This window comes from Dinoponera quadriceps, unplaced genomic scaffold (genome assembly GCF_001313825.1).
Source record: "Dinoponera quadriceps isolate SergipeBrazil2010 unplaced genomic scaffold, ASM131382v1 scaffold136, whole genome shotgun sequence".
Taxonomy (NCBI): Eukaryota; Metazoa; Arthropoda; class Insecta; order Hymenoptera; family Formicidae; genus Dinoponera; species Dinoponera quadriceps.
In genome coordinates this window covers 113,747-133,917 of record NW_014554268.1, presented here as the reverse complement: position 1 = coordinate 133,917, position 20,171 = coordinate 113,747, and the positions used below count along the sequence as shown (strand labels likewise).

Genomic DNA, 20,171 nt, shown 5'->3' with positions numbered 1-20,171 from the left:
ATATGTGGCGGTTAAAACAAACGGCGGCGATTATATTTTGTAATCAAGGCAACGGCTTGTTTTCGCACACATATTTGTTCCTTCTTGTTTTGTTTTACTTATTATTTTATTTTTTTGCTCTGCGGCTCCACTCATTCTCGTTTGAAATTCCAAACATCGCGGACGCGCGCTCCCGTCGGCCTTTTCGCCATCGACGTCGTCGTTCCCCTTCGTGCGCGAATTTACTCTGTTAAACCCATTAAAGTTTTTACATTTATTTCAAACGCCCCAGCATTATTGTGTACACGTTCTTTATTAAATAGCGGTAAACGCTAAATATATATTTATTTATTTATGAATATATTTATATATATAATATATATAAACAGAATGTAATATATAAATTGTATTAAGTTCTTGAGATATGCAATCAAAGGAAAACATAGAGAGGCCTCTAAGAACCGAGCACAGGTTGTTGGTGCGAATAAATTTAAATAAGTGGATAATATATTTGACAGGATAATATATTTAACACTGTCATCGCATGCGCTGGCGGGTTTGTCAGACATTTACATACGTACGCGGAGATTTTAACAACTTTTAGAAAGTCAATTAACGCACAAACAGATAATTATTATTTTGGTATATCGTAATTTAATTAATAATTATAATACAGAATCGGTTTGACGTAGGAGGGAGATTCCCCGCTTACATTTGTATAATCCGACATCCGACATCCGGCATGAAATAACACCGTTAAAAATATATTATCCTATATAAATATATAATCCTCCCGTATAAATTTATTCGTACCAACAATCTATGCTCGTTTCTTATAAGCCTTTCCATATTTTTCTTTGAGATAAAATGTCTTTATATCTCTTTTGAAATGGCATTGTTCAATATAATTACTAATCATAATTATACAATAATTACCTAAATAGTGCTCAAACATTCTGAATGTGCTCAAGACATCCTAAGACTCTTTATCTTCGACATACAAGATGATTCTGAAATATTTTATGCTATCTGGTTAATAATCGCGATACGTATGAGCACTATTTATGAGCATAATATCTATGAGTCTTACCTGAATTGGTAAATGAGCCCAAAATAAAAACCGATCTTTTGATTCTCTGACTGAGTTTGCAGACATTTTCGTAATTTAATATAGACGCGTCTTAATTAGACAAAAGGAATCTATATGATTCATCGAGATTTAAGAAAGTTCGGCGTAATCTCGTGAACGAGTAACAGAATTGTATGCGTGCGCAACGGCTGATGACGCGAATTTGTGTTATGACTCAATGCAAAGAGAAATCGCGTTTAACACTCGGCCGTTTGACGGTCTTTTCTCGCCCTTGGCACGAATCAGCGATTCGCAAAGAAGCGATCATATTTGAAAAACGAGATCATACATGTTGTTTCGTAGCGCTTATATCCGCATAACCGTTTCTTCATTTAGAAAATGAAAGGTTTTACATCATGTCTCTGCAATAAGTCTGCAATAATTGATTTATTAACTATTCGTTATTGTTGGGATTCCCCAATATCGTAAACTTTTCCGATGTAAAAGAACTTATTTATTCGTATTGCATACAGAATTTTTAACAAGAATTTTGTTAAAAGGAACGAGATTATCTCGAACTGTACACTCAGCAAACTGTTCATGATCGTACAACGAGAGAAGAATTAATAATGCAAAATAATCATCACTTTCATATTTTCGCATGGTACTTAACATATTATTTTATGTGATCAAATGATTTAAAGGAGTTTGCGTGTCCGGTATTTGTAGATTGCTCCGAAAGTCTTCACAAAATGGCATTAGATGTTATGTCATATCAAAATTATTGACAGGTTTCTTAATTAATAGGTTTTTTTAATTTCATATATTTAATGATTCTTTGCCTTTTGACGCAAAAAATATTTATTCGTTCAACCATGAAACGCGTTCAAAGCTGATATTTCCGAAAAAAAATTTATCGCAAGAAAACTTCTGCGAAATGATTTTTTATGTCTTTAAGAAGTCGCTAACTCCGCTACAATGAAAATCTTCGCTCTTTGGCAATGAAGCAAAATCCCAAAAAATTGTTTATAAGCGGTACGCGAACTTCAAACACAGTCAAATAGAGCTCGATGATGAATCCTGTGAAAGCTGTTTTGCCACGACGATCATTCCAGAGAACGTCGATATTGTGCGCAATTTATTATAGGAAAACCATCGCACGATCTACAGAAAAATTAAGGCATCTGTAGACATTAATGACTCAAATCAAAACCATCCTAAATGATTTTAGCATCAAAAAGCAATATGCCTGTTGGATATCGCACAATTTAATGGAAACCCAAAAAAGGCGTGTGTCAATGGAGCAAAGAAATAATTAAACAGTATGATCACGGTCGGTTCAAAGCAGTGTATGACATCGTAACAGGTGACGAATCGTGAATTTACTGCTATGAACCAGAAAGCAAGCGACAATCGAATATGTGGATGTTCCTAGACGAGCCACATCCAACAAAAGTGAAGCGCAGCCGAAATGTTGGCAAGAAAATGATTACATTGTTCTTCAGGAAAATTGGTTTTGTTATGCCTGTTGCGCTTAAAAATCTTACAGTTAATACTGAGGGGTACACAATAATTTGCCTGCCGATTGTATTTGAAAAATTCGTAAAAATCGTGCATTATCTTGCAATAAGATAACGTATCGTTATGTAACGCAGAAAATACAACAAAATAGGTTTGGGTCACTGCCCGTATACAATTGATTACTTATCCGCCTTACAGTCCCAACTTGAGACTACTCTACAATTTCTAATTTCTATACATCAAGGATAAAAATTATTTGAAGTTTAATACGGCTTATGCGGCGGTGGAAGCATTCGAAAATCTGGTGTCTGGAGTGTCTCCAGAAAAATTGATAAAATGCTTCGACAATTGGTTTCGTCGAGTGGAAAAGTATATTAAGTATAACAGAGAATATTTTGAGAAGCAATAAAGCCAATTTCAGAAATTAATTCTATGTTTTTATATGTAAACTTTCGAAATAACTCTCGTATTGTAAATATCTTGTTCAGGGAAATATTGGTCAATCTGATACAAAAAACCAAAAACAAACCCATACTCTCGCATGAATCCACTCACGCATTATTTCAGGAAAACGGACGGAAAAACCGCGAGCAAAAGAAGCTTGCAGTTACTTGGAATTCGAACTGGGATAATAGTAAACCACTGCTGGTGCCGGTAACTGCCAATGGGCGGCGTGGAGTTCAATCAATTGCAGGAGCGTCTTTTTGACCGATGGTAACGTTGTCGTTTCTTCCGCTAAGAAAGCATCGCGTACACTTCCGAGCAGCTGTTGTAGTTGCGCAGGCAATTCTGCATCCAAGTCCTTGCCGATACATGTGAGGATAAGGAACAGGCAATTCGTCTACGGTATACAAATATCCGTGTTAAAATTAAAAATAATAAAACAGGTTAATTATTTATTTACAAATAATTTACAAATTTTACAAATAAAAATATTCAGATTAATTATTTACGCTATGGATCTTTGGATAATTATTTACGCTACCTCATGGATCTCTTTCATTTTTATATATGTTATAGAGCAAGCCACGGCAGGCAAGAAACATAACTTTCGGCTAGATTTCGTAATGCACACCCATTTTCTCTTCTTATCGCCCGCGATATAACAATCAATCCTGGAACTCGCGACGTGCTTTATGTCAGGAACGGCCAATCCATGAATATAATCAGATCGGGCCATAGACGTAATATATATAGAGTTCGGCAAACGATGAACTTTTCAGCCGATTTTCGATAGGCTGCGCCTCGGGTTGTTCCCCTTGTCTTATTGTCTTATTATCCCGCGCCTAGCCAACGAACTGTACGAGCCTCAAATTCGTGGTCATCGCATATTGTGCTATAAGGCCTGTAAAAGGAAGAAAAATCAGGAAACCTATGGATCTTTTTTTAAAGATGTTTTATTATTTATTATATTTTTATTTTAATCATGAATATTTGTTTTATGCACTATTGCTGACACGTTTTTTTTGAACGATATTCCCAGATAGGCCTAGTCCACCAGTAACTAAAAAATTGACTGGACAGAAGTAGAATGAGAGAATGAGAAACATATAATATATGAAGAACATTCTGCTTCTGTCCAATCAGTGTCTTTTCAGTTATTAGTGAACTACGCCTACTAAGGATACTACTTGAAAAAAAAAAAAAACACGTTAGTAATAGTACCTTATAGGTGATGTGGAAAACTATTAAAAACAAATATTCACAATTAAAATAAAAATTTAATAAAAATATAATATCTTTAACAAAAAATTCATAAGTCTTCTGATTCTTCTCCCTTCTACGAATTCCATAGCATGATATACGGCAACCACGTTCCTCAACTCGACTCGAGCGGTGTGTTGCCTGCGCGTGAGATAAGGAGGCAAAAGGAACAATATAAAACTAAGTTTCCTGAAAATCGGTTGAAAAGTGCATTGCTTGCTCAGCTCTGATCTAAACTCAGCGTTTACCTTTATTTCAGAAATAGGAATCGAGATTTACGTAAAAAATAGATGCACTCGCTATTTTGCGTCCCTTGCGTTCTCTTTCGTTTGCATGGTCTGTGCACGTGTCACGAACGAGAGAGAACACAAAGAATTCAAAATAGTGAATGCATCCTTTTCTACGTGCATTTCGACTCCCACTCTTCAAAACTCGGTCTAGATATATTATATCTGTGGGTCAAACTCTCTTTCATATTAAAAATAAGTATCTTACGTTAAATTTACACGCAATGAAATAAGGGAGATGTATATAACATGGAATTATATATATAACTTTTTCCTTTAATCTAATTGTTTCATATACATTATTGATGTAGCAGAGGATCCTTCTCATGGTTTGGCCTGGTTTTTAATGTGAAGTGTCGTGAACCTCAGTTATGCGCTCGGAGGCTATGTCACAAGCGACAAAGAGAAGAAAATGGACATGCATTCCAAAATCTGACCGAAAGTTGCATTTTTTTTTCGAAGCCTGTTATAGAGAGTGGAATCATGACTTACTTGTACTTTGAATCACAGAATTCATATGTAGTTCCTGGGATATATAGCTTTAAGATAGGAATTTTCAAAATGTGGGTCGCAATCCACTAGTGGGTCGCAAACCAATTTTTAATGAGTCGTTTTGATGAAAACTTTTAGAATATTAAAATACGTTTTGTTACTTCGCGTAGTTTTACAAACTGGATAAAGACTTGTTGCCTACCCTTATAATATATCAACATATTAAATAATGGGGACAAGATGCATTCCAAAATCGCGTATCTAGAATTAAAAGATTTATAAAATTATATTTGATAAAAAATTAAAAGTAATAAAGTAATATAAATAAAGTGGTATAAATATCAATTAACTCCTCTCCTTGCTTCTTCATATCTACTAAGGTTATTCATGGATGGTTGGATCCACTAAAGTGGGTCATGGATTTACCGTCCTAAGAAATGAATCGTGGTTCACACAGGCTTCGGAAATCATGCCCAAAAATGTTGTAATTTTATATCTAATTACACAGTCGTTTATTTTTGCAATCAAACGTATAATTCATATTATACGTTATTATTCTTCTTTTTTTACATTTCTTATGTTCACATAGGCCAATTGCTGTGCGTACATTATAATAAACGAGTGAAAATACCAAAAAAGTTACCTCCAATGAATCTGACCTTGATATATATTGTCAAAGTCACCTTCCTGAATAAGGTTTGAAAAGTTTTTTAGCCATCGCTCATTGTTTATTAAAAAATTATTAACAAATAAATATGATCATACAATAGAATATTTTAAATGATAATCTGTTCATTAAATATTGTAAAAATTCTATGTATTACATATATTTATTTTATTATAACATATTTTAAAGATTGCTTCCTGTCAACATATTGTTCAAATTTTTCGCGTTTTAGAAGAGCTACGATATAGATATTAATTAGTGCATATTGGGGCTTCGATGCATTTGCAAAGTGCAATGAATTTTTTTTAAGTTTATCTATGTTTGATTACAGCGTTTGATTTCACCTGTAATTCTATATACAAAATTATTAAAGTAATTTTATCGAAAAGTTCATATAAGAATATTGATGATTTTATGAAATATTTCATATTTTGTACTGAAAATATCAAAATAAAAAGTAAAATATCTCGAGTATTTATTTTTCAATGATCTTACCTCAATACTTTTATACATAGTATGAACAAAAGAATAGATTTGTATAAATAAAACTATATGATCTCATTAAAAAAAATGAAGTTGACCTTTATTTAATCTTGACGCATCTATCTAAAATTAAACTGATGAGATCGGTAAATAGATCTTTTTAACCCCTTAGCTTACAATGTCGTGTCAGAGACGTGATATGTCGACCGGGCCAAACATCAATAAGTCGTATCAGAGACGTGGTATGTTGATCGCGCCGAACATGAATAAGTCGTATCAGAGACGTGGTAGGTCGACCGCGCCACGTCTTAGAGACGTTGTAGAGCTAATCGGGCCACACGCGACATTACATGTACCAAAATGTTTTGAAAAATATCATACTATCGAAGATTGTTAAATTTTTGTAAATTTTATAAAAACGATGATATTCTTCAATATCTGTTTATTTAGAAATAAAAATAAAAGTGTTATTAATTTATTATTCACTTCAAGACAATAAATCTTTCTTGTTCAATGATCAATTGATTGTAATTATTTATCAGACATCTTGCAAAGTAAAATTAACCTTACCTTAACCTACTTTAAGTTAACCGTACCTTAAACATGTATTTACAAATCATAGGATGTCTGCGATTTGCACAACTTCGAACGCTCGGCCAAACCGTAAATGGCTCGACGTGTGACCGACCTTACAGTCACTTATGGCCCGCGCCATCGGAACTTAAATCGTAAGGCAGTTAAACCAAATAATTTTTATCTGGAATATATTTTCTTTAATTACATTGTCTATGAGATATTCGGCAGTATCCAGACTTTCAGTGTACTCTGTATAACAATAATATATGTGTGTACAGCGAAATAATTTGTTCAAAAGTTTCTAAAATATACTTTCATATAAGCAATTATCAAATCATTATTTAATTCTCTGTATTGCGAAAAATACTGCCTTAGTCAGAAGTCGAATCTGGAACTTTCTACTTGCTGGACAGCGCGTAATATTTCGGTGAGAATTCGCTTATCGAGGCCTAGATGGTATTTATCACGAATATACTTATAACAATCACAATTTCACGTAAATCTGATAAATAAACAGTATATATTTATTGCAAATGTAAAATATACTGATAGATATGGAATGGAAAATATTTATAATTAGGATTAGAGTGAATTCCAATTAGAATTTCAATCTAGTCATACTTTATCATATAATGATGTAAAAAAGTTAGAATCTGCAATAAAAATTATATCAGCAACTACGAATAATTATACTATATTGTTGACTATTTCCGCTAATAATAGATTGTTGTCGCTTATTTTTATTATATTAAAAGAAATTACAGGAACGTTTATTTCGAAAGTGTAGAAAATATTATTTAACTCGTGTAATATTTTTATTACAGCGTCAACATCAGATAAATTAATATCGAATCATGTAAAAATTTGTTTGAAAGAAGTATTTTTTTCGAATGCCGAACCACATTTAGTGTTATTACCAAGTTAATAAGTCTTTAGAATGACACATTAGTGATGTTGCCACTTCCAATGCGCCGTGAATTTCCAGTAGTGCTAACCTTCAAACCTTTCATTACACAGTTGCAGACAGCTATGACAATCAGTATATTTGTGACAACCACCGAAAGCACATAACGCTGATATTTTGTAATAATGGAAAAAAACTGAAATTCGTGCAGTAATTCATTTTTATTTGAAAGGCTTGCAACCGCGAGAAATGATTGAGAACTTCCAAAAAACTTTGGAGGAGTCTGCTCCGTCGAGTGTAATCGTATATAACTGGATTGCTGAGTTTAAACGTGGTCGTACCAGCACATTTGATGCACGACGCAGTGGTCATCCAAATGAGGTGACTACATCAGAAATGAGTGAAAAAATCCATGGAATCGTGTTGGATGACCTCAAAGTGAAATTGCATGAATTACATGCATGAATTAACAACTGCGGCTTTGAGTTTCTCATCTGAACGTGTGTTCAATATCCTATACAAACATTTGGGTATGAGAAACTTACATTGAAAATATTGGATTTCGTACCAAAAGAAGAGCATTTGCAGAAAATATTACTATTCTGCTTTCAGAAATCTGCTGATGAAAGTCATCGTTTGCTAATGGAGGCTTATGGGAAGCATACTCTACCTCAAACAACTTGCAGAGATTGATTTAGACATTTCAAAGATAACGATTTTGACCTGAATGATAAAGAGCGCCCTAGTTAGCCGAAAAAGTTTGAAGACGGAGAATTGGACGTATTACTGAAAGAAGATTCATATCAGACGCTCAAAGAGTTGTCAGAAACACTAAAAGTCGATAAGTCAACCGTTATCAAATGTTTAAAAGCAATAGGAATGATTCAGAAGCTAGGAAACTAGATCTCACATGAATTGAGAGAAAGAGACATTGAGAAACATATCGAAAACAAATTTTCAAAGAGATTTTAGGTGACAACCGTAATGAAAGGATAAAGATTTAAATACACACACATACGCGCGCGCATGCGCACTAATCCTCCTTTCGAAATAATTTAATTTGGGTTAATTCATATCACAGCTAGAGCCATGTCTTATTCGAATGAAGAAGCATATGATTTGTTGAATTTTTGAATTTTGGGTGAATGTCGAGGTGCATTCGCTGCAGCTAAAAAATTGTGGCGAGAGCGTTTTCCTGGTCGACTCCTCACTCGCGTAATGTTTTTTTCATATTTGGCTAACCAAATTAGAAACAAAGGTGTAGTTCAGCCTCAACATAACAAAGGTCGACAGATCTGCAGTTAGGGATGAAAAACAGCAGAAATTCTTGCACCGGCACAATTGAACACTCATGATCTCTTAAGTCACTGAAGAATAGATTTTGAAGTTAGTTGTGTCAGTATCTGGTGCAATTTGAATCAAAACAAGTTTCACCCTTATCGAATGTCTCTTCACCAAGTTGTGAATAATGATGATTATCAAAGTAGACTTGATTTTACAACTGAATATGATAAAAAGTACCTATTTTTAACGACAAAATTTTATTTTTTTTCAGATAATTTAATCTAAATGATAAAGTTTAATAAATAAATTATATAAAACAATTTTTTTACTAAACAATGAAATTATTTGAAAAGTAAAACAAGAGTATTTATTGATTGAAACATTGAACAGTTTGTTTGGAACATTACAATGTTCCATTACAATGATTAATTTCTTTTAGTTCAGTAAAATGTGTTAAATACAAAAAATCTTTACTTTTGTATATAAAAATGTATATGAAAAACATATAAATAATATAAATAATGTCAAAATATGTACATTTAGTGAAGTCAACTTTTTGTGACATTAGACGGTCATTTTTATGTCTTGAAAACGTCAGTTAATGTCGTAAATAATGGTTAGTGATAAACCAAAATTAAACGTCAAAATGATGTGTGATTGCTGTATGTATTTGAGCACATAATAATATATCGTGCGATTTCTTGAGCTTAATAGGGTATTTTTTGAACATCGCTTAAGATATCGGTTGGATATCACGTAGATGGATATTTGTGCATTTGTCGTTTGCATTATCCGCTGTATAACTGAGACTATCTTGCGATGTCTTATGCGATGGTTATTGCAATATCTCAAAATGATGTCTGTAGAATATCCCTTGAATGAAGTGTGCTATGTGGTTTAGGACATTCAGAAAAATATAAGGAATGTAACAGGATATTCTCTGGATATTCCGCATATCTTTGAAGTATATCTCTGAATCATATCCGTAGGATATCTGGAAGATATACGCGTGTCTTCTGGAACGCATCATATACGCAAAAATAACAAATTTTTAAAAAATTAGCAAAAATATACAAGATTAGAGTTTAGATCTTTAGCAAAATTTACAAAAAAAAAATTCCAATGATAAATCATTTAAGCTCAAATCTTGCGGAAGGTCCTTGCTGAATTTTTTAGGATCTTTTTATTTTAATACATGATATATTTATCAATTTAGTAAGATGAAAGATTAGAATATTTCTAATAGACCGTTCGTAAACTAAAACGTATAATATATTTTGAAAGACTGATGCATGTAAATAACAAATATAATCAAAGAAGAATAGCACACGATATGTTTGTATGTTATGTAATTTTGTATAGGTATATATATTTTGAAGTGACAGTAGTGAAGAACAGTTCATTCTCATTGTAATTCAATATAAAATTATAGAACTTTAAAGTGATATATCTCAAGTACTACATGCGACCTTACATGATTCAAAATTCAAATGACTCCGGATTCTATATAATACGTGGACAATTTGAAAAGTTCGCGGCCTGATAATGAAAAATTGACTTTTCTCTGAAATGATTTTTATTTTTCAATATACTTTATACTTCAATACATTTGATCCAGCGATGCTCTAGTATTTTTATCCCATCGCGGAACAAAATGTGTAGCCAGGGTGTTCCCCATTTGTTCCAATTTTAGGTACTACTTTATCCAATAAGATTTTAATACTCGCCAACCTGATTACAATACCCTCTTTTTCTGTTTTATATCAAAATAATTAATTACTGCACGATGTTCAATTTCCATCATTTTCAACAATACACTGAGATGGTTTTGTTTAAACAACTATTTCTAACAACTCGAAAAATCGACTTAATACTTCATAGCTGTTCGTAAGACGATCGCGGCGCCACAATAAAAAACAAAAACACAATATTAACCTTTATACGGTAGGTCGCGAACTTTTCAAATGCCCACATATATACAGGATGAGGAAAAAATATCGGGACCTTGAAATATCTCGAAAAAATAAGTTTTAAAGAAAATTGTTTTGGATAAAAGTTATATGGTTTAAAAAGATATATTTACTGATCTTATTAGTTTGATTTTGGCATCACCCAAGTCAAGACAAGGTCACCTTGAATTTTTTTAACGGGACCTTATGTTTAATTAGATATTCTTATACCCTTCTTCAGACTGTTTCAAAATACTACAATTTTACTCTCTTTAAATAAGCTATTCTGAAGTTATTGAGTTTATTATGGTAAAATGTTTAAACCACGAAGGCAAGATCGGAGGATAATGCAGTCAATAAAAGCAAGATCAGTAATTGTAATTTAGCCAACTAAAGCAAGATCGACAATTGTCTAGCCGACTAAAACAAGATCAATGGTGGATCTAGCCAACAAAGGCAAAATCAATGATGGATTCAACCAATGAAGGTAAGATCGATGGTGGATTCAGTCAACTAATTTTATCTACTTTATGTAAATCGAAATCTCGAAGTTATCCAACTTTTTATGATAAGATGTGTAACTCACGAAAGCAAGATTGGAAAATAATCCATCCAACAAAGACAAAATCAATAAATGCCCAGCCAACTGAGATAAGATCGGCATGATTCGATCTACTATGCATGCCTGCATGATCCGGCCTATCCTTTGAGCGTATAAATACATTAGCCCAAACGAATTAATGAACCGACGACTTAGCTTGTTACGGTGCTTATTCATTTGCGGCATTACGTGCGGCAGTACGACTTTTCTTCACAATCCTATATTTTAAGTCGAGATATTATTATTGCATTAAGCACTTGATTTACTTGAGCTGTTTAATTTTTTGTTATATTAACTATTCTTTTGTTCAAGTCTTACTTTTTAAGCTAATTTATTTAACACTATTATTCATTACAGTTTAGTGGGTCGTGAAATTGACTGAAATTCCTTTACTTCTTTCAATATTGTTAATACTGTTCAATAGTGTTAAAAACAGTTTTAAACTAGTTGTCCTGAATTGTATTTTATTGAATGTTCATCATTCTTCAGCACTGTTTTTACAGTAACTTTGAATTTATCTAAATATTAATTTTATTGATTTGAATAATTTTTACCACTTTTGCTTGTCAATATGTTACGTCTTTCAGAACGAGAACACGTATCTCTTTTGATGTTGAAAGTATGAGATGATCGATTAAGATTCTACAATGATATGAAGCGACTTTTTAATGAAACTATGTAATCAAGATACTGCCATTTCAAATTCTACCGTTGAGAGAATAAGGCGTTTTGAGGATTAGAAATGTGAAAAATCGTGCAATACTAGGTGGACCATCATGAGCAACAAATCCAAAAAAATTATTAGGTGTTGTGCAATCTTTCATCGAAAACTAGCATTATTCTATCCGCGAAATAGGATAGCAACATGACATGACATAGATCAAAAGTCTATACTTAAAAAATTGAAAATTATTCAAATTCACCCTTATATTGGATGTGTAAATTAATTCTCGGCCTTAATATTAAATCAATTGTAACGCTTATTTAAGCGGAAAATTTTTGCCGTGAACTTTAGAGCTGTATAATACCAATACAATAAACCATAAAACCGGAATATGTAGCTGACATAACCTCAAACAATTCATCGTGAGCGCAGTAAACACGATAATGTCTGACAAACAACACATTAGGTACTGTTTGCTCTTCGCGTTTCAGTTTAGAAAAAAAACACGGCTGGGGCAAAGAAAATGTTTGTTGAGATATTAGGGGAAGGTGCAATATCTTCTAGCACGTGTAAAAAGTGACTTTTACGGGCAACGGGCCTAAGTCGGTCATTCTATTGCACTAAAAAAAAAATCACGGACACGCTTGATTCGTTGAGATGGGAAATTTTGCTACATCCGGCGATATTTATCAGATCTAGCCCCGTCAAATTTTCACTTATTCCTGTCCCTCCAACACTATTTAACATATTCTCATTTCAAAACGTTCAAAGAGGTCGAAAAATGCATTACCGACTTTATTGACTTTAAATCGGCATCCTTTTACTGAGAGGGGATTCGTTATCTACCCGAAAGATGGAAAAAAATATATAAATGCTACTGAATATTACTTTGTTAATTAACCCCTTAACGCACAGTTTTTTTGAAAAGAACCGGCCAAAAAAAATCAATATTTTATTATGTAACAAAATTTTTTTCTTTGCTTTCACATTGTTATTTTCAATTCTCGATTATATTTGAGTGTGAAAAATTATAGCAGCATAAAATACAACGCCGCTCGAATTATCTCGAGTGTGCACAGTTTTGCCTGTTTAGCGCGCTCGAATTAACTCGAGCGTACAAGTTAAAGGGTAAAAGTGTATACTAAATTTGAATAAATAAACGTTAATTTTCATTTTAAAAGGCCAAGAATTAATTTGTACACCTAACAAATTCCACATTCTACAAAAATCACCAGGTGTAGAAGTATGAAACCGGAATTTCCCTATAGATGGTGCTAGCCATCAGTTTAGAGACCGTAAGACCGCTTCTGCAGCGCCATCATCTCCCTCTAACAGCTGACGAAGATTTTCAACACACAACAACCCAAGTTCCGTACACCGGTATATTTTTCTATAACCTTAAACATGTCGAGTTTTGTGCCTACGAACTACAATTTGCAGACAGCATTGGTTTTTTGTTATCATTTGAAAAAAACTGCTGCAGAATCGCATCGAATGTTTGTCGAAGCTTACGGTGAACATGCTCTTGGTAAAACACAGTGTTTCGAGTGGTTCAAAAAATTCAAAAGTGGTGATTTTGACGTGAGAAACGAAAAGCGTGGGAAACCACCTAAAAAGTTCGTAGACAACGAATTGCAAGCCTTATTGGATGAAGATGATACTCAAACTCAACAAGAACTCCCGGATGAATTGAATGTGACGCAGAAAGCTGTCTCAATTCGTTTGAAAGCCATGATTCAGAAAGTGGGAAAATGAGTTCCGCATGAACTGAATGAAAGACAGCAAAAAAATCAAAAAACCACTTGTGAAATACTGCTCGACAGATACAAAAGAAAGTCCATCGTATCGTGACAGGTGATGAAAAATGGATATATTTTGAGAATCCTAAGCGTCAGAAATCATGGGTGAATCCAGGCGAACCATCGACATCCACTGCAGTCGCTTTGGAAAGAAGACAATGCTCTGTGTTTGGTGGGATCAGAAGGGTGTAATCTATTATGAGCTGCTAAAACCTGGTGAAACCGTTAACACTGATCGCTACCAACAGCAAATGATCGATTTAAATCGCGTGAAAAACGACCGGAATATGGAAAAAAGGCAAGACAAAGTCATTTTGCTCCATGATAATGCCCCATCACACACAGCAAAACGGGTCAGGGAAACGATCAAGGCGTTCAGTTGGGAAATACTAACGCCAGCGGCTTATTCTTCAGACTTGGCTTCGTCCGATTATCTTCTATTCACATCAATGGGACAGCTCTCGCTGAACAACGCTTCAATTCGTATGAAAATGTACGAAAATGGCTCGATAGCTGGTTCGCTTCAAAAGAAGAAATGTTTTTTTAGCGTGGCATTCATAAACTGTCGGAGAGGTGGGAAAAATGTATAAATAGCAATGGACGTTATTTTGAATAAAATATTTTTTATCATTTTTAAACAACAGACGTGTAATTTTTACAAAAAAATTCCGGTTTCATACTTCTACACCTGGTAAATGATAATTTTGAAAGGCATATTGAATTTTGTTAGTTGATGATAGAATTGACAAGAATTTTAACTATATACCAGGTGTATGCATAAGTTTTTTCCGGTTTTTTGGTAAAAAAAAACACGTAATTTTCAAGGGAAATTAATTTTTTTTTTATTCAAAATATTGGCCATCGGTTTCTACACATTTCGCCCATCTTTCAGGTAATTTATGAATACCATGCCAGAAAAACTGCTTGTCTTTTGCGGCAAACCATTCGTCGAGCCATTTTCCAACTTCCTCGAAATTGCTGAAGTGCTGCTCTGCGAGCGCGTGCCCCATTGATGCGAAGAGGTGATAGTCAGATGGCGCCAGGTCTGGGGAGTACGGCGGGTGCGGAAGAATGTCCCATCCAAGCGATTTCAAGGTGTCTTTCACTGGTTTTGCTGTGTGAGACGGCGCATTGTCGTGTAACAAAATCACTTTGCCATGTCTTCTGGCCCATTCCGGTCGTCTTTCGATTAATGCGTGGTTTAAATTAATCATTTGTTGGCGATAGCGTTGTGTATTAACGGTTTCGCCGGGCTTCAAGAGTTCATAATACACAATACCGCTCTGGTCCCACCAGACACAGAGCATGGTCTTCTTGCCGAAGCGATTTGGCCTTGGTGTTGATGGACCGGCTTCGCCAGGTGAAAGCCACGATTTTTTCCGCTTCGGGTTTTCAAAATAAATCCATTTTTCGTCACCCGTCACAATTCGATACAAAAATGATTTCCTTTCGTGGCGTTGAAGCAGCATTTCACAAGTGACTTTGCGATTTTCCATTTGACGTTCATTCAAATTGTGTGGGACCCATTTACCGAGTTTATTGATCTTTCCCATTGCTCGTAAACGTCTGCTGATTGTTTCTTGTGATACATGTAATGCTTCTGCTAATTGCCGTTGAGTTTGAGTTGGGTCATCATCCAATAACTCCTGCAATTGCTCGTCTTCGCATTTTTGTGGTCTACCAGAGCGCTCACTGTCTTTCACATTGAAATCACCATTTTTAAATTGTCGAAACCATGTCTCACATGTTCTAATCGATGGAGCGTGTTCACCATATGTTTCTACCAGCAAACGATGACTTTCAACAGCCTTTTTCTTTTGATTAAATAAGAAAAGCAATGCATGCTGCAAATGTTCTTTTTCATGCACGAAACTCGATATTATCACTGAACGATAAAACAAAGACGCTAGTTTTTGGCGGACTCAACTTGTGTGTGTTTGTAGTTTTAAATGTCAGACGAACAAAATGACGTATGTGTCAAATTAATACGCTGCGTACTTTCCGCTGGCGCCATCTCTTAGTTAAACCGGAAAAAACTTATGCATACACCTGGTATATAAGATTATATCAAATATAGTATTTTCAGATAAAGTAAAACATTTCAGTTAAATGGCCACATTAATCGACACAGTTGTAGACTCTGATTCAGATACAAGTTCATACTGGATTAAAGAAATATATGTTATATCAAGAAAAATTGAATATTTGCACAGGCATTCTGAATAATGTTCTCAAGGATTCATTCTTTATTGAAGGGAATCTAACAACAATAAAATATGAGAATATACTAAAAAACGAAATCGTTTCAACGATACAAGTAATCATGGGTGACAACTTTGAGTATATATATTTTCAACAAAATACTGTGCCACATTACAGAAGGGACATCCGTAATTATCTGAACACAATATTTCCTCATCGATGGATAGGTAAAAGAGAACCTATAGAAAGGCCTCCTCGATCGACAGATTTATCACTTATCGATTATTATTATTTCCTGTAGGGCAATTTAAAAGACAGAGTTTACAAAACAAATCTACAAAATTTGGAAGTTTTACGAAGTCGGATTCTTGATGAAGCTGCTCTGATCCCTATTGAATATATTCAAAATGCCGTTTTATTTTTTTACGATAGGATAGCTTGTCAATCTTTTGCTAGTGGACATTTTGAACAATTGCTATAAACTTTTTCAGTCTTGCCTTAATAGAGTGGACAATTGCCAATCTTGCCTTAATTGACTGGATCTATCACCGATCTTGTCTTCGTTGGTTGGATCTACTACCGATCTTGCTTTTGTCAACTTGAGAATGGCCAATCTCATCTAAGTTGGCTGGATAATTGCCGATCTTGTTTTCGTCGGTTTGATCTACTATCGATTTTGCCTTCGTTAGTTGGATAATTACCAATCTTGCCTTCGTTAGCTAGACAATTACCATTCTTGCCTTATTTGGCTGGACAATTACCGATTTTATTTTTTTGGTTAAATCGTTCTGCGATCTTGTTTTAGTTAGCTGGAATATCTTTCGATCTTACCTTCGCTAAACATCTTATCATAAAAAGCTCAATAACTTCGGAATAACTTGCTTAAAATAAATAAAATTATAGTGCTCTGAAAAGGTTTGAAGAAGGGCTGTAAGAATATGCAATAAAAAGTAAAGGGTTTCATTTAAAAAATTTAAGGTGACCTTGCCCTGATTTTGTCGACGTCACCCAAGATAAAACTGATAAGATCAGTAAATAGATCATTTTAAACTGTATAACTTTTATCTGAGGAACAGTTTTCTATAAAGCTTTTATTTTTCGAGATATTACAGGGTCTTTATATTTTTTCCTCACTTATATTAAAATCAAAATAATATGTGAGGTATATCTTTTATAAACAGTTACCGAAGAAAAGAAAAAACAGCACATCTATGATATCGTATGAATAGTATTTCGATTTTTTTTTGTTACGGAGTATTGATTTAATGTTCTGTGACATTCGCAGATTTATATCGTCTTACTTCAGCGAGTGAGTTGATGACTGGCGGCTTTAAACAATCCTGACAACATTTCCACAAAAGTGTGAGGAGCACGCGCCCTGGTGAAACTCCCTCTTGTTGCGTCTTGAGTTGTAGTTGTCGTCGCTTCAGCTGCAATTGGACGATAAACATTCCTCACGATTAATGATTGTGTCTAAATCACATAACGTATTTTCTTCAACCATGATTAGTCAATTCTAGATTCCATACCTGGCAATACATCTCGTTAAGAAATGTCATAAAAGCTGAATATCGATGACAGCTCATATCGTCGTGCAATATCCTAGCGCGATCCTGATACCATTGTTGGCATGTGTTTAACAAGGATTCCAAAAACGTTTCTTTCGTTTCTTTCTAGCACATAAAGTGTATTACAAGTTAAATATATATTTCCCCCTGAATTATTTGTTAAGATCGTCGTTCAAATCGGTATATTATTGATCGTGCAATGTTCTTAGATATTTATTATTAAGATACATTCATATACAAAATGAAAACTATACACGTGAACGAAGATCTTTTACTGTGTTTATTTTATTAAAGATTATCAAATTAAAGAGTAATTTTCTAAATATCTTGGTATATAAGCAATTTTCAATGTTACAAAAATAATAAAGAATGAAAAATATAGTGACCTCTATAATTGTGATGCAAATTTTAGCTGCTGGCTCGGCGTATTTACGATTCTCGACTACTCTTTCTAGGATGTGTCGCACTAGCTCCATCAATGTCCTTGCATTCAAAAAATTTGGGTCTATTAAAGAGAATAAAGATTAACGTCATATATATTTTATAATCACCAGTTGATTTTCTAATATTAGATGATTTATATAACCATGGACCTATTTTATGATTTATATAGCCATGGACCTACTTTCGTTACATGACAAACATATAATCATATTTACAATTCAGTATGTATTACGCTTTCGTGATATACAATCAAGAAAAATAAGGCGTTTCTCCCGGCAAATGGGAAATTTCCAGGTTCGACTCCTAGCGGAGCAACTATTTTTTTGCAATATTCTAGAAAATCAAATCAAGGCTTACTTTAATTAACTAATAGTTTTGGGGAATTGGGGATTAATAAAATTATTATTAATAGGATACAGGGTCGGTTTGATGCAGAAGGAAAATTCCTCGTGTATGTTTGTAAAGACTGACGAACTAGTCGGCGTGTGTGTTGACACTGTCAAACATATATTTATCCTCCTACATAAAATAATTAGTACTAACAACCGCCTCAAATCTTATTTGCCTTGTTCTTATACTTCTCGATCATATTTAATTACAAATGAAATATATTAAAACAAAGCCAAGTGTATTCAAGTTTTAATTAAATATATTATCTTAATTAATAGTAAGCGAATTTTTTAAGGTAACAAGAAGGGCTTATAAAAATCAAATGCGGATAGTCGGTAGCTTTTTATAAATTTATATAGGAGTATAATATGTTTGATAGTTTTATCGCGCTGATGGCTTCGTCGGACTATCAAACTTATGCAAGGAGTTTCTACGCCAAAGCTTCCTTCTTTCTTAATTATTAATTCATTCCCAAACCCCCAATTAATAATTAATATTAGCACGTTAATTGGTTATTCTTTAAATTATGAGAAATATTGCTTCAGCCAAGGATTGAACGTGGACTTCCACATTTGCCACTTGTGATGTCTTATTATTTCAGCCATCGAGGCTTCGACATTATTCTTCCTAACTCAAACGCTTACGTAGTGTTGGATTGAAAATAAACAAAGGCTTCTACTGCCGCGTCACCGAATAACGAGACTGAGGCAGTATTTTTCGCACCTTATAGAAAAGTCAATTAACGTATTAATATTAATTACTGATTGAGAATTCGGGGACTTATTAATAATTGGGATACAAGGTCGGTTTAATATGAAAGGGAAATCCCCCGCGTACGTTTGAAAATCTGACAAAGTCAATAGCGCGTGCGATAATATTGTTAAACAAATTATCCTCTTATATAAATTTATAAGAAATACCATTCACCACATACATTTAACTCTTATAGACTGTTCTCGTTTCCTTGATTGTACATTCCCAATACATATAAAATTCGAATTTTCTTACCTTCTATTGCTCGCAGAAGTATATTTTGAATAGGAGTGGGAAATATTCCGAGTTCTGAAGCATCGGAAATGCTGAGAGCTTTTGCGGCCAATACATCAGCCGAATTCAAACTTTTGGAACGTTTCAGACCATAAGTAGATACGAAGGATAACGACTTGGTAAGTTTACCTGATTTTACGGAATTAGTCTTGATTTCGTTTTTATCTACGTTAAAATGTACTCGACCTGCAGTCTAACGGTAAAATGTTTTCAGATTAATTTCAATCTATAATGGTATCAGTTTCTTTGGCAAAATTATGAGCTGCATCCATCTCAAATATATAGAATTCGCATTTCTACCGCGTTGCTTTACTTACATGTAATATGTTTCCACTGGATGCGGACGTGTCCAAATGATAGGATTGACGTAATGTGGAATTTACTATAGTGTGATGACCACTTTGAGAATGACGGGACAAATGATGCTGCTGTTGTTGTTGCTGCTGAGGATAAATATATCTGTGGATATTTCCACTCGACTTGCTGTGCTGTAGATAATACGGAGAGCGATCCAATGTGTTAATCCGAGACCTGGTCAAAA

At 34.0% G+C, this 20,171-nt stretch overlaps 1 protein-coding gene across 3 annotated transcripts in view; it reads right to left on the bottom strand.

The window, feature by feature from the left end:
* Positions 1–1,547: 1,547 nt before the first annotated feature.
* LOC106751960 (MIF4G domain-containing protein B) overlaps positions 1,548–20,171 on the bottom strand; it is a 41,066-nt gene continuing 22,442 nt past the window's right edge. For all 3 annotated transcript variants that reach the window (XM_014633284.1, XM_014633293.1, XM_014633302.1), the window contains exons 4-9: positions 19,948–20,161; positions 19,592–19,823; positions 18,136–18,254; positions 17,711–17,854; positions 17,483–17,611; positions 1,548–3,410 (exon numbers count right to left, since the gene is read on the bottom strand). In XM_014633284.1, coding sequence (XP_014488770.1) covers positions 3,177–3,410; positions 17,483–17,611; positions 17,711–17,854; positions 18,136–18,254; positions 19,592–19,823; positions 19,948–20,161 — 1,072 coding nt within the window. In that variant the 3' untranslated portion in view covers positions 1,548–3,176. The remainder of the gene's footprint in view (positions 3,411–17,482; positions 17,612–17,710; positions 17,855–18,135; positions 18,255–19,591; positions 19,824–19,947; positions 20,162–20,171) is intronic.